At 29.4% G+C, this 16622-nt stretch overlaps 1 protein-coding gene across 2 annotated transcripts in view; it reads right to left on the bottom strand.

Moving 5' to 3' along the window:
• Positions 1-1117: 1117 nt before the first annotated feature.
• LOC142321452 (high affinity cAMP-specific and IBMX-insensitive 3',5'-cyclic phosphodiesterase 8-like) overlaps positions 1118-16622 on the bottom strand; it is a 17843-nt gene continuing 2338 nt past the window's right edge. The window contains exons 1-5 of one of the 2 annotated variants that reach the window (XM_075359544.1): positions 14456-14595; positions 12430-12644; positions 7976-8094; positions 3076-3123; positions 1146-1248 (exon numbers count right to left, since the gene is read on the bottom strand). In XM_075359544.1, the coding sequence (XP_075215659.1) occupies positions 1244-1248; positions 3076-3123; positions 7976-8094; positions 12430-12644; positions 14456-14497 (429 nt within the window). In that variant the 5' untranslated portion in view covers positions 14498-14595 and the 3' untranslated portion in view covers positions 1146-1243. Of the gene's footprint in view, positions 1249-3075; positions 3124-7975; positions 8095-12429; positions 12645-14455; positions 14681-16622 lie in introns of those variants that run through there. The other variant, XM_075359545.1, reaches the window with a different exon arrangement.

The raw sequence follows: 16622 nt of genomic DNA, 5'->3' as shown, positions 1-16622 counted from the left end.
CAAAGTAAATTCTAGATCTGTCTTTATCTACTGTAGCTACTTTGAATTAATATATATTGTTAATAATTATTATCAATGTTCTTTTAATTTCCCTGGACATGAGTTTTTTTGGCCCTTTAAATAATTATTGTTGTTTTTTACGTAGATAGATAAGCCGTATATCTATATATCAGTACGAGGTGTACTCAGCGACCTATTGATAGATAAGCAAAAAGTAAGTCGTATTATTCTTTCATTATAAATTTTCCTGGCCCAAAAAAAAAGCAAAAGTGAAATCACATTATCAGCGGTACTGTGCATTTTTATAAAAACTTTTTCATATTTACGAACAAATAGTAAAACTTATACATTGCGGTTGATAAAAAAAACATTAAATTCATTTTAAGTTCGTAAAAATCTATCTTGAAAAAGTGTCGGAATATCGAATTTTTTAAGTACCGCATGTACGGAATGCTGCTATCAAAAGTTGGGTCTGGTAATTTATTTTCTTCATGAGCCTATATCTCGAAAACTTAATAAGAGATTTAAAAATTAATATATTTTACTTATCTACCCATACCTCGCTGGAATGGACCTTATACTGAAACACAGTTTATAATCATAGTTTGGATTTCACACCCCTTCTTCCCCTTTAGACTACGCCTATGACAAGTCGATCACGACACACTTTTAAAATAAAAAGTCGATCTTATATACAGAAAAGTTGGCCACCCCTGATATATATGAATGTAAATGAAGTTTAGTCTTGTACAGTCTTAGTTCAACCATTTCTGAGATATGTGGTAAATTGAAACCCAACCACCAAGGAACACTGGTATCCACGATCTAGTATTCAAGGGTTACCAACCATGGAGGTCTAGTCCAGTACTTTGTTGGAACAACACATGTTGTGGCAGAAAACAAATAACAAATACACAATCTCTGCACTGACTCCAGGTGACTACACATTTGTTAAGGAATGAAATACTCCCAAATAAAATTCAATTGAATTTATGAAATAATATTTTATTTTTATTGTACTCGCATAAAAATTACATATGAATAACGGTAATCGTACTGTATAAATTATAATCCTGTCTAAGCATGTATTAGCTGAACACTGCTGCTGCACATACACTTCACGTCGGCAGCTCGACTTGAAGCCAACTGATTCGCACTGCGATCATCCCCCACCACAAGCAGACATACAACCAAAACACATGTATATTCTACAACATTCCGCCCACCTTGAAACAACCCGTTTTCAACCTAAAAAAAAAAAATGAATAAAAGAAAATTAAAACTAAAGAACACAAAATTGAACAAAATGAATAAAAATACAAGGTCAAAACAAATCAGGAAATACAAAAATGTATGAAAAAGTGGATTATTATCAATATTATACTGAACTTAAGGACTAGCTAAATTCTATCTAATCAATGTTTGGAAGTGGGCACACCTTCGTAATACTTCCTTTTAATGTTTTTGTTTGAGTCTTTACCACGACAACTCTAATGTTACCATTTGAACCTTTCACTGTTTCTATTACACGACCTAGCCTCCAATGTAGAGGAGTGTTATCCTCATGAATGGTAACTACAGTACCAACTTGAAGATTTTTGATGTAGTCTTCCATTTAACCTGTTGTTGAAGTTCACTGATGTAATCTTTACGCCATCGTTCCCAGAACTGCATGGTTAGTTGATTGATGCATTACCATCTACTGAGTTGTTTAATGCTGACCTCTGGAATCGTGGTGATTGGCTGACCTATTAGAAAATGCCCAGGGGTTAAAGGGGAAAGGTCTGAAAGATCAGAAGAAATATAAGTAAATGGACAGGAATTTAAACAACTTTCTATTCTACATAAAATCGTGCATAATTGTTTGTATGTCAGTGATCCCTTACTAATTGTTCTTAGCAAGAGATGTTTTACAGATTTTACACCGGCTTCCCACAGTCCTCTGAAATGAGGAGATCTGGGAGGAACGAATTTCCAGATAATATTGTCTTCAGCATGTATTGCTTCATGATGTGCTCTTGATGATAAAAGTTGGATTAATTCGTTTGAGACTCCAACAAAATTCTTTGCGTTGTCACTGAATATTTTAGAGCATTTTCGTCTCCATAATGTAAAGCGTTGTAACACTGCCAAGAAGCAAACAATTTATCACAAACTGAAGCAAATCTGATCAGAAATATCATTTACTGCAGCATTTTTTCTAATAATAAGTAATTAAAAGGCATCCACAAATTATACAGATAAAAAAATTTAAAGAATGCTGAGGTTGAAACTGAAAAGACTTTTTAAGAATAAAATTATAAATGTTTTTATTGAAAAAAGAGACCATTACAAAAAATCGTAAAATCTGTTAATATAAAAGATTTTGACATAATTACAAGTTCAGTCAAATCATCTTTCAACAGTGCGTTTACCAGAAAATATCATAATAGGAAAAAGTTCCATTTTTGTAACTTTCTAAAAAAATCTCATGTTCTGTTGCATTGTTTAATAACTTACTATGCCATTTCAATAATTTTGCTCTTTTCCAGAATAAGATGATGATGACCAATAAGGGCTTACTATACCAGTAATTAAGTTTATTAATTAGTAAGCTAACCAGTAAGTTCAAACTGTCTAGAAATAATAACCAGAGTGGAAGAGGTAAGTTGTAGACTTAGGTATGGATAAATTGGTACCAGAAGGCAGTCGTACAAGAGCCAATGTCGACCTTGTAGGCAAAATAAAGCTGGAGTGATAACTTCATGTTCAATATATAATTTCACAACTAAAATTACTGAATAAGAAGAAAAGAAATAGATTAAATTATTTTAATCGCAACTGTTTAACAAATGAAACATTAAAATGAAACAATTTTTTCGAGAGTATTAATTGTGTTATTTTGTTTTTTAAAATAGATTTAGCTTCTTAGAAATAAGAGAGATTAAGTTAAGTAAATAATTTGTAGTTATAAAAGACAGGTTGTAATCAAATAAAGGATAGGCACGGTAAGTAACCAGGCCAAAGCCCAAGTAAATTTTGGTCAATTTTTTTTTTTGTTTAAATGGTTTATGAAATTATAAGAAAGAAAATTACCATAACTGGCCAGGCCTGAGAAAATTTTGTCAAGTTCTGGTGCATCTGCTATAAAGTAAACAAAAAGAAAATACAATAATAAAATTAACAAACTATTAATAAACAAATTAAAAAAAAATAATAATTTAATTACTGTGATAAACAGAAACTAAATTTCAAAATTAACATTTTCTTGACTTTCATTAAACATTTTTTTCTTTTAATAATTACAAAATACAAGTAAATACTATTAAGTAAAATAAGAATAAACAAAAATGTTTAAGCAAATAAATTATTCTAATTAATTTGGTAATGGTATTAATTATTTTGTAAATGATTTTCATTAACAAAAAATTATTTGACATGCACTGCTGGTTTTGAAATACAGTTGCTTTTTTTTAGAGGACCTAATGAACTGTCTTCTTGGGAAATTTTTTCAAGTTAATAACAGTTACTAATCAGAATGCTTATAAGTAGACAGAATAAAATGACAGAATCAGCAAGTGACATTAAATAAATTTTTGCAAAATTAAAAAAAGAATAAATATATAAAAAATCATTACAAAAATGCCTGAAATTCCTCTGTACAACATAAAATATTGGATAATAAAAAACTCAAAGCACTTTTCATCAATTATAATATTTTATCATTAAAACCTATGACAAAATTGATTTTTTTTTTTAAATTGTATTAAGAAGTAAATAATATATGAGGGTCATTCAACTAAAAACCGAAATTTGTTTACATAACTTTATTGTATCAGATAAAATTACAAATAAATTACCTTACTTTTTTACTTAGTTTTGTTCAACAGAAATATATTTTCTCCACTGAAGAGGTAGCTTCCTGATCTCCTCATAAAAAAAGAAACAAGATATTTGCTCAAACAATGAATTGCGCACATAATGCTCAACTGTGGCATTGTCTTCGAATCTTTCCCCTCCAAAAGCTTCTTTCACCAAACCAAACATGTGTAAATCACATGGTGACAAGTCTGGATTGTACAGTGGATGTTCAAGAGGTGTCCAATGAACTTTAGCAAGTTTATCACAAGTCTGAGTTGCTGTATGTAGTCACGTGTTGTTGAGAAGGAGGACGTTGCAAATTGGTTTACAGCATCGTTTGTATGTGATAAGCAGCCCTGATGTCATCCAACAACTGGCAATAGTATGCCACATTTACCACACTTTGTTCATGCAGGAAATCAATCAGCAGCAAACCTTTTGAATCCCAAAACATAGTTGCCAGAACATTTCCAGTTGATAAGTGTTTCTTGGCCTTGATCGGTACCTCCTCACCACTTTTCTCCAAACCATATTTCTTCTTATGTTTTCTGGGATGTAGTGGTAGACCTACATTTCATTATAGGTCACAATACAGTACAAAAATACCTTGCCTTCCTTCACAAAGTGATTCAGAAGTTGCCAACAAATGTCTTTCTGGACATTTCTCTGTGCCCAGTGAGAAAACATGAAATCCACCTTGCCGATACTTTGCTGTATCCACATGTATCTGACAAGGTTATATGCACACTCCCAACACTTATACCCACTATTACTATACTATTACTAAAATTCCAGTTTATATTTGAATGACCCTCATATAATTTATTTATAAAATTAAGACTACATTCAAAATATGATCAAAATTAAAAATATTTGAATATAGTTAGTTATTATTTTGACTTTTTCAAATTTGAGGTCATAATTTTTCACATGAATCCTGAAATCTTTCCTGATAAGACTTATCTTACCAGTTAGAACTTGTAAAACTACTAACATCTGAAAGTAGGGAATAACTTAATTTTGATTTTAAGTTAATTTACATCATATAAAATTAAATCTTTGTGAGTACGTTTTTCAAAACAGTTTTTTAACAGTATCTCAGCATTTCATGTAAAGTTGAAAACAAATTAATCTGCAATCTGAATAGTGTCCATTATCCAGTTAGTTAGTCAGTCTGTGAATTATGTAAGAACAATAAAACTGATTCAAACAAAAACTGAGGATAAATTATAAACTTATCTTAATCCTGAATCAAATCTTGAAGGAAGATCTCTCAACTTTCTTTATGGATCCATTTTAGCAAAAAATTAATTAAAGATCTTTAAACATTTTTTTTCATAGAAAAGCTTTTTTTAGAATTCTGACCAAATGATAAAAAAAAAGAAAGCAGTAATTTAGGAAGTTATAAATGACATAAACATATACAATAACAACATATAAACCAGAGTTATATGTCTGTGAAGGGTACTAAGTAAATTTTTTTATTTAAGTAAACAGGGACCAAACTGTTTTTATCTTTTATTGAAAAAGTTTGTGTGTCTTATAAATTTAAGCAATAATGTTTTTAAAGTTTATTCGGCACCAATTCTTATAAAATATGTAGGAGGATGGATTTTAGATTTTAGGAGAAATCTAAAATCCATTTAGAAGAAAAGAAATGAAATATATTTTTGAGAACATTATTGTAAAAATTAAAAGAAATAAAATAGGAGTGATATGTGAGAGTACAAATCCGAAATGTATTTAAGGGGTGTGGAAGTACCATCAAATAAAAAACTGAGGAAGGCCTTATCAAGGAGAAAGTCCATGAGATAAACAAGGAACAAGGTGATAGAGTAATATAAAAAGAGATAAAGAAGATATGCAATGACTTACAACAGAAAAGGACTGACTTATGGAGTAATTGGAGGGAAGGTATTCATGGAAACTTCAACCTGGGTGTAATTAACAAGAAGTATTGTTAAATTTGAATAAACAATTAATTTTACAATTATGTTAAATAATCATCATGCTACTGTAAAATATTGTATTATATACTGTAGTAGTTATTTTTTAGCAATACAGTTGAAGCTTTTTGTCAATATCGACTAAGAAATATCCCAACACCATACGAAAAAGATCTACTATCAAATATACAAGTTAAAAGTCAGTAGATAAATTCTAAGGAAAATTTAAGATATTGTACAAGATTATAAACTACCCCAGAGGGATTGCTTTTCTCTTTCACCCTCCATCCATTTTCCTTATCCTAAGCCTTCTTTCACAATTTTTGGTTTTATGAGTGCAGGTATGATTCTGATATACTCTATGTTGAGGATTTCAGAAGTTGAAGAGTTAATGTAAGAACCTTAGTAAGGGTTTTAGCAACCATCAAGAAGATATATGCATGGTGCTTTGATAATTTAAAAATATTACAAAACTTTTGAAAAAAAAGACAATAACAATGTCTCATTTTCAAAATACAGTATATTGTGTCAAAAAATACATAATGATAATATCCAATAGGTAACATTCATACAGAATTACTGGAAAGGACAGCTACTTCAGAGAATATTTTTTCTCATAGGAAAAATGTATCTTACTCTTAAAACCAAAAAAAATAAACAAGGTCATATAGATTCAGTTCAAAAGAAGTTGATAAAAACAACACACAAGGGGTACATAAATTAACTGCAGTTATCAAATTAAAATTACATTGTACAGACCAGGTGCACATTCAATCACAGTAACAAAGAATACACATACAAGCACTATACATAACAGGATTTACATTTACAAACCAGTTCATGGAAACAAGATATAAAGAGCCGAGGCAACGTGGTGTAAATTCCTGATATTTAATAATTTTAAACGTTATCTTAAAATCAATAAAAATAAGGTAAGGGATTTTTTTTACACTGCAATGTTTTCTTAATTTTAATAAAAGTTACATTTTCTTGATGAATTATTTTCAATATTTTCTTTGTATTTAGCTTAGAGAAAAAATACCTTTTTATATATTAAAATTTGCAATTTTACTTTTACAGTACTGTAATCTGCAGTATGTATTCAACAATGTCAGTAGATTAAAGTAAACACATTTTACATTTCTTGTTGAATATTAGTGAAATTTTCATTCTACTTGGTACTAATAGTACCAAAACAAAAAAAAACTTAAAATACATCATATATACTAATTGACCAAATAGTAAAGGTCTTTTTTGAAGAAGTATAAAACTGGTGCTGTCAATATCTATTATAATTTCTCTAAATATAATTACATTCTAGAAGCACCTTTTCATTTCTTTAGAAAATGAGTAATTTTTTCTCAAAATTTTTGCTGTATTTCATTGTTTTACTAGATGCATATTACAAATACTTTTATACTAATTTTGATTTAAAAAATAAAAAAAATTTTCACCTTTTTTGTAATAGTTTAGGGCTACATTTAATATTCATTAATATGTTGTACACCATATTAGGAAAAACATTTTATTTTTTTTAGATGGACAAAAAAACAGTATTTAATTAGCTTACAACCAAATAATAAAACAATCAAAGAATAGTTTAAAAATATGCTAGATCATGGGTACTGATATAAAACAGCTTCATCATGAGTACTGATCAACAGCATTGATGAAAAAGTTTGAGACAAGAAATGAGATTTAACCAACTTTTAAACTGATCACTATTACGAATTCTTATGTATATTTAATTCTGGGAGCTACAGAATCATGGAAAAAGCACAGAGCAATGATGTAATTTCATAAAACAATAATGTAATATCAGAGAAACGCTTTCGGTGAGAATTCTGTAGCTAATATAATTATTAATCACCAAACTAGATCATATGAAAAGACAAAGACATTTCAATAAATGATTTTAATACAACTTTCTCCCTTTATAAGCCTAATTTACTTTTGTATTTCACTATATATATGTATATATATTTTTTGAATTATTCATGGGTGGATAATACATTGAAAATCCAATAAAATTTCTCACTAATTATTAATAAATAAATAAATTATATTTATTCACCTTGGCCATATATATCTAAGTTCAACTAAGCTATACCATGCATAATTTTTGTGAGCTAATACAATACCATGCATAATCTCTGTGAGTTTACACTATTTAAAAAAAGTTAACTAACCTTCACTATTGATAGATTTGACGTCATATGATCCTTTTCGTACAGAAGGAACACTACCATGAGAACAAATTGTAGGCTCATGAGGATTTTCTTGCATGTATATATAATGTGTTGCTTCACTGAAAATAATTTGATCAATATGATTAAGAGTTCAAAAAAATTAAAATGTTTAACTTTAATTAAAATTAAAGTAACATTTAGTCAATGAATAAAAAATATTAATACAAAAATCTTTCATAAGAAACATTTTCCAGGAAACTTAAAAAAAAAAACAGATTCTAGGGATTTCAAAGTAATCGTAAAATATTTAAAATTATCATGCAATATACAATTATAATTAATTATACGGTCACTATTACCATAAAAAAACCACAAATAAATAAAATATAACTTAATGAATATAAACATTTTTTAAATTAAATTTTGACTAATTTTTTTACAAATTTATATAAGTAAATTAATTTAAATACTTTAATAATTCATTACAAAGCTAAACTACGGTTGTGAGGAAAAGGATTCATCCACTGAACATTATATAACATCAATTAAAAATATCTAATATAATACTAGGTAATTCAAAAAGGACTTCACAACTTTAAAAGCATATAAACATTTATTGAGAAAACTTACAGATTCGGTTAAGATGTCATTGCATAGAAAAACACATCAAGTTTGTCACTCAATATTCACTTTGGTTCGATATGGCTTCTATTTGTAATGTGTCATACAGTCCACCTGAAGTTGATTTCATTTCAGACTGTAGCCGGCAAGTTGGGCATTACCCCTGCAGCTATGACGTAATTCAAACTCTTAACTCAACAAGATCAGCTGGCAAAGGTGGTACATAAACCAGATCTTAAATGAATTCCCACAAGAAAAATGTAACTGATTCAAATCTGGTGAGCAAGGTGGCCATACAATTGGACTTTCATGACCAATCCACTGACCTGGGAATCGAGTATCAAGAAAATCTTGAACTTCTAGGATGTAGTGAGATGGTGCTCCTGCCTTGCTGGTATTAATGGCGTCCATCTTGGTCATCATCGTCTAACTGAGGAATTAGAAAATTTTGAAGCATATCCAATACCATTATGATACCATTTATGGTTGTCTCCTGGAAGAAGAACAGTCCTAAAATCTTTATTTTCTTTGGACACAAAAAACGCTATCACGAATATGCTGCAAAGTTTCATGAGGGTTTTCGCTAGCCCATATGTGGCAGTTACAGGTATTCACCTTGCCGCTGATGTAAAACGTTGATTCATCACTAAAAATTATATTGTTGTCTGCAATTCTATCCATCATTTCCACACAAAACTGCTGTCAAGCAGTTTTGTCATCATCTGCAACGTGTTGAACCATGGTTAGTTTGTATAGCTTCAAATGCAATCATTTACATAAAATTTGCCAAACAGTCGTTTCTGGTATCGCAGTCTCACATGACACACGTCAAGTTGATTTCTTCAGATTACGTAAAAAGCTTTCTCTGAGTTGTTCCACAACAGTTTCAGGGATGTGTGGGCATCCTGGTGATTTTGTATGTTTAACAGAACAACTTGTCTCAATGAAGGTTTGGTGCCAAGAGTAAATTGTATGCCTACTTACTAGAAGGCTCCATTACTATACTCTCTATGAAAATTACATACAAATGCAGTGAGTGACTACAGACCGTGACATCAAAATACAGTGAGCATGTTCTGCACCAGTAAGTGTATCCATTTTTAACAAAACTGGTGGCAGCGCTGGTTGCCTAATTAGACTTTTGACTGTGCGAGTCAAAACTTGATGTGTTTTGCTAAGAAATGAGACCTCAACTGAATTTGTAAGTTATCTAAGTATATTTTTATATGCTTTTAAATCACCCGGCACTTTGAACATTTTTTTGTGTACACAACCTTTTACTCAACTTGTTATCTATATTGATTTGGCCACCAAAAATGATGAGAATCTTATGAAATAATTTTTAATTTGGTTGTTGTGACTATTGGTTTTAATACTTGGAAGTGTATTTATAATTAATAGTTTCATATATTGGGTTATTCATAAGTTAATGATAAATTTCAAATAGTGACCATTTAGAAATTATTTACTCATTTATTCACTCAAAACACATATGGACAATAATAAATAATTTTTTTATAATGATGAGGAAAAGAAAGCTATAACCTTGCTAAGGATTGAACCAAGGAAAAACTGAATAAGAAGGCAGAATTTTACCGTTATGCCAACTAACTAGCTTACCTGTAATATGAGAAAATGTTAAACCTTGTATTAAAATGAAATCAAACATTTAAAATTACTGTTGGGAAACAGCACATACGTAGTTGCCATGGTATCTCTGCTAAATGGTAATAGTTATAAAGATGACATTGACACACAACCCACACATTCAACAATTTGTAATATGCAGAGTACCCCAAAATATGTAGATGAACTTAGGGAGTAAATTGCTCATGTCAAAATAATAAAGAAAGTTCCAGTAACCATCTTCAGGTGATGATCAGTTTTCCAACTGGTAGTCATTTTGTTTTTGCAATAAAAAATTTATATCTCAAGAACAGATTGAAATAGTTTGATAAAATTTGGTATGAATAAGTGTTGAAATCACCATTTTCAGCAAAAAGACTCAAAATTTTGAGACAAGACAAATTTCAAAATGGCATCTATTAATTTTTAAAACAATAATACCTCTTTAGCTGTATGAATTTTTAATTTTGTTTTATTAGAAACATCTTAGGTGTATCATTATGGACAAAGTGATAGCTAATTTGTTTAAATGTGTAAAAACAACAATGGTGGTAATAATATTAATTATTCTGTATTCCAGGATAGTGAATACAATTCCTGTAACTCGAAATTTATTCTAATTCCCGGCCGTATTGTATTAGGTTATGTGGAAACGTAATTCCTTTAATTAGAACAAAAATCCTGTAAGTCGAAGAAAAAAATTTGATTAGTTTATTACAAAAAAATAAAATAAAAAACCCAGTTCAACATTGAACCTGCAATACCGATATTATTTTCAGTTCACAAACATGAAATGTGATTTATTTCCTGAAGAATGAATCAACATAAGTAAAGAAGGAAGCGAAATCTTACACATCACGCGTCAGTATTCACCGGAACTCATTTGTCGTAAGAAGACTTGGTCAATGTGTCTTTTTAACCATCTCAGCTCGAACGCAAAACCCATCGGGTTCGTCTAGTGGTGAACGCGTCTTCCCAAATCAGCTGATTTGGAAGTCGAGAGTTGCAGCATTCAAGTCTTAGTAAAGCCAGTTATTTTTACACAGATTTGAATGTTAGATCGTGGATACCGGTGTTCTTTGGTGGTTGGGTTTCAATTAACCATACATCTCAGGAATGGTCAAACTGAGAATGTACAAGACTACACTTCATTTACACTCATACATATTATCCTCATTCATCTTCTGAAGTATTATCTGAACGATAGTTACCGGAGGCTAAACAAAAAAAAAGCTCGTATGCAAGTTTTCGTACGTCTGTCTTGGTTTGTGTGGTACTGTAAACAAGGGTGTTCATATTCTTTCCTTACAACCGATTTTTACGGGTTTAGTTTGAATTTAGTTTGGATAGTTGTTTTTACACTCTTTTTCTTCTTTTTTAAAATGTCATAAAGAAATTAGAAACATAATCATTAGATTATTAAAAAACGGCTCATAATGGAAGTAGATGAGGGAAAAAAAAAGAAAAACGTGATCGCAACGAAATTCGCAATATCACCCAACACGCTTTCAACGATAAACAAAATTTTTGAAAGATCGTATCTGTAACTCGGGCGTTATCAAAAGAGTAAAGTAAGTCAGTATCCCGATGTTGACAAAAGCGTTTTAGAGTGGTTTAAAAACAGTCACGGTAAGTGGACCAATTTTACTTGAAAAAGCTGAGTACTTTGAAGACAATTGTACGAATTTCAAAGCTAATGTGGGTTGGCCTAATAAGTTTAGAGATAGGCATGGAATAATCTTTAAAGATGTTTGTGGTGAAAGTGCTAGTAAATGAAGTTTGTAATACGTGGGTAAACAGTGAACATTTTTAACGTTGACGAAACTGGGCAGTTTTAAAAATCTTTACCTGATAAAACTTTAACTTTTCAAGGTGATAAAGATCGTGTCACAGTTATTTTAGGTGCGAACATGTCGGGGACAGAAAAGTTGAAACCTCTCTTAACTGGTAAATTGAAAAAACCACATTGTTTCGCTAACGTTAAATCTTGGCCTATTCAGTACGAAGTCAATGGAAAAGCGTTGGTTACTAGTGAAATTAAGAGTTGCAGTATCTGCAAATATAATCTGCAATAAGATATATCTGCAGGTATAACAGATATTGCAGTTATTTGCAGTAGCAGTCAATAGCATTAATAACTTTGAATGAGTAAATAGTAAACAAATTTATTCACTAAACAAAACATATATATTTAGATAACACCTTACATTCCAACTTCACTGAACGCCATAGCTCGACAGTGCAATGTGATATATTCTCCATTCTTAGATCTCCAGCTGATTTTACCATTCCAGTCTGCACCTTTTTCAAGCTGACTAATGACTTGGTCCATATTACCTAATTGATGAAATAATGGGAGATTCCGATTCAGCATTTCTTCTTGTTTATAACCAAGCAATTGACATAATGCTTTATTGACAAACTGTAAAAAATTACATTTTTACAATTAGAAAAAGACTACTTACAATATATAAAAATCTAGTTTCTTTATATTAAAAAAAAACCTTTTCTTAAAGAATTTTTTTTTCTCTTTTTTCCTTCCGATTATTCTCTTTAATTTATTATACTCTTCATTGTTTTTTAAACTTTCTAGCTGATTACTATCCTTACTTTGTAAGTATGTTGTATGTTTAAAGAGTGAAGGAGAATAACTTTTTTAAAGAGAATAAAGTACTCTATGGTCTATGCCACAAGGACTAGTCCTTACATTAAAATAAAGGAAATGTTAGTATTTTATACAATAGATATGTCATTACATGAATGACAACTTCCTCCTAATAGCTGAATTAAAGATAATACACTAATATAATTTTATTACTGTGTTATTTTTAAATATGTTATTAAATTTTATTTAATCAATATTTATTCCAATAACTAAGTTTTTAAGAATGATCTTTTACAAGTTCATATAAAAATTTTTATAAAAATGCCTAAAATTTTAATTAAAAAAAATGAGAAGAATGAAAATAACGAAGTTAGTTTCTATTCTTTCTCTGCACCTAATTTTACTGGTGGTCCATGGCAATGATGCCAATTTATTTTATCACATTATTTATTTATTTTTATCTTTTCACTACTAAATTTAATTTTGATTTTGTTTAATTTAATGTCTCAAAACTTACAAAAAAAAAAAAAAACTTTATGAGGATCATTTTAATACTTTAATGTATTTTAATTAAGATAATTTAAAATGCACGCACACTTTTTAACTACAGGAATAATATGAACACTTCTCCAAACAGAAATTTTATAAAAACAAACAAATCTGTCATTACTCATTTCAAGAATTTAATTTCTCATTACATTATTCATAATAACAAAGAATGTTCTTTATCCATAACTCATCCAAACAAGGAAAAGCAAACACAATGTTGTTAGTGCCTCCAAAAGTATATTAAAGATAGTATGAAATGTTTTCAATATGGTGACTAACAAAGAGATAAATACCTCCCAAACTTAAATAAATAGATATTACACATATTTAAATAAATTTAATTAAAAATATTAAAATTATGGAGTTTTATATATATATATATATATATATATATATATATACCATCTCTCTCACACAGAAATATAATCTCTGTGGCTGCCAGCATGCAATTAGTTAAACTGTTTATTTTTTTAAATTGGCAATATTTTTCTAAAATTTACAATCTATACTTTCACATATATATTTTTACATTACAATCTATAAAAGTTACTTTAACAATTTTACAGATATATTTGCAAATTCTAGATAATTTGTTATGCAAGGCTCAATGACTTCACTGTACCCTGACTTTGATCAGAAATAAGCCTCAAGATAACCTATAAAAGTTTTTATAATCTTGTTTGCCTGAAGTATTAACATCTTACACAACTACATGGATGGCAGCCTCTCAGATTAAAGATCTAATTTACAAAACTTCTCAATTTCTTAAGTCACAGATAAATGAGTAATACAGAATCTATTATTGGAAGGCATAGGTTCATTGCAGCATGATGTCAAGACTATACCAGACATGGTTGTTAAACGTTTTGATCCCTAACCCTTTTGTGTAACCTTTAATGTTATAACATAAAATAAAATGAGTAAAATATTAAGAACTTAAAATAAATAAGAAATTTTAATACAATTACCCAGTAATAACTAGACTAGTTAATAACAATTAACGCAATCAGAATTAATTTTCATTAGTCCAACTACGTCTACTATTAAAATATTTATAAATAAAAATAAATATGAATTACCTTTGAATCTAGGATCACTAATTTTATAGAAGAAATTTTCATGCCATAAACTGCCTGTTTTGATCACCTCTTTATGTTCATCTAATTTTGGCGTGTCTTGTTCAGCACTAAAATCACCTCCAAATCTATCATCAATGAAATTATTGTAAGGTGCATTCTTTTTCTTTGAATTAAGATTTGCATTTTTAAAACCATCTTTTTCTTCTTTTTTCTGTAAAGTCTGCTCTAAAATATAAGATACACTCAATTTATTAAGAGCATCAAAGGAAAAAATTTAATAAACATCATCTTTCAACAGACGGCATGATTTATTATTACTCAATATCTATTAAACAATCAAAGCATGACCTGATTTTCACCAAAGAATTAAAGAATTCAAATTATAAAAATAATATATGTACCGATCACTTTCATACTAGTATTTCTATATATAGTTAGTAAGTACATTTTTACTTTCCTGGATCTAGCTTCATTGTTGCTATAAAGGGATAGTAACCAGTAGAAGGAATATTCCAGTACAATGGAATGATAAAAAATTTTGAATTTGGTTTTTTTGCAAACGTCACTGTTTCATGACTCCCTGAGTTCAAAAAAACAAAATAAAACTATAGAAATTTCCAGAAGAAATATATATGAATGTGTATTAATTTGTATTTTGAACTTCTCTGGACAAATATTATTTGAGAATGGCTTTTATGTAATTTCTGCCATTTTGAATTTGTGACTTTTTTTATAGTAGTCTTAGAAAACTGAGCTTTAGTACAATGAAAGTACTTTTTAATTTATTTAAAGTTTCAGTTTTTAAGTAAACTGGAATTACATATGGGAGGATATTCAACATTATTTCTAAACAATTTTCACCTCGTATTTCAGAAACCTATTAACTAAAATAGTTGAAATTTGGTACAAATATTGCAGTATACATAAAACCCACTTTTAGCCTGATTTTCGACCACATGGGGCCAAGAGGCATCACATAACTATATATATATTTTTTTGTTTTATTTTCCCTACAAGATCGGGACATCAAAATAAACAAAAACGTTTATATGGACAAATCCTCTGTTTTGCTTCATTCTCCATACCTGCCATTTAAAAAGATTTTTCCCCTTGGTAGCAGCTATATGGAGTGTTCTGGAAAGGTGTCAGCCAAATTTAGGGTACTGATTCAGGGCATCAAAAATGCTCTTACTTGCTTCTTTTTCAATCTGTCCACCATTTAGTGTTTTTTCAAAAAAAAATTATATCTAAAAACAGACTGAGATATAAACAAGTATCAAAAGAGCTGATTCAGCTGTCTGTCTTGGTTCCATCTGGGGCATCTTGTGGTAGGTAACAGGGTAACCACTTCTCTATTGGAACTTAATGGGTTAGTGACTAGAAAATGTACCTGTAAAATTATTGGAATCAAATCAGCTAAACGTTTTCCAATTGGGTTGCAAAAAATTATAAACTAGTGGCTGCTGGATAATGTCAGTCAGGCCTCTATTCCTAATCAAACCATTAAGGGCAACTGGGATGTATTTAATTTCAAAATGCATTTGATTTAAAGTGATTGATATTACAATCTAATAGGTAAAATTGTAGAATTAAAACCACCTCTTTAACCTCACAATGCTGTTCCAATCCAGTATGGATGTATTATTTTTCACATTCATCATGGTAATGCTTGCACTGTGGAAAAATCTGGAAGCAACAAACCTTCCTGTATCTTGAAACCTTATTAATAATTGCATTTGACTATCCTTATACAATGACTATCCTTATTATTAATAAATTTCTCTCTTATTAATGATTTAAAATTATCTTATGGCTATGTGCAACCAATAAGAGTAGTCTGCTTACTAAATAAAAATATAAATATAAAAAAAATTAAAAAATGATTAAAAGTAATCTGATATATTAAAACAAAGAACTATAAAAATAATGTACTCACACATATACATATATATATTTTTTTTTTTCTAAAATTGATCCTTTCAGAAATCATATTCCTCTGCACTATACAAATTATAGTAATCCGATCAATACAAGTACAGAATTAATAAAATAAAATAGGATGACACCTACCTTATTCCATAATCCAAGCAAGAGCGCTTTCGCGAGTACTTCACAAAATATATAGAGCTACTATGAAATATATATAAATATAAATCAACAAACAAAA

This window comes from Lycorma delicatula, chromosome 3, assembly GCF_047948215.1.
Source record: "Lycorma delicatula isolate Av1 chromosome 3, ASM4794821v1, whole genome shotgun sequence".
Taxonomy (NCBI): domain Eukaryota; kingdom Metazoa; phylum Arthropoda; class Insecta; order Hemiptera; family Fulgoridae; genus Lycorma; species Lycorma delicatula.
The sequence above is the reverse complement of the archived record's forward strand: the minus strand, read 5'-3'. Positions and strand labels throughout refer to the sequence as shown.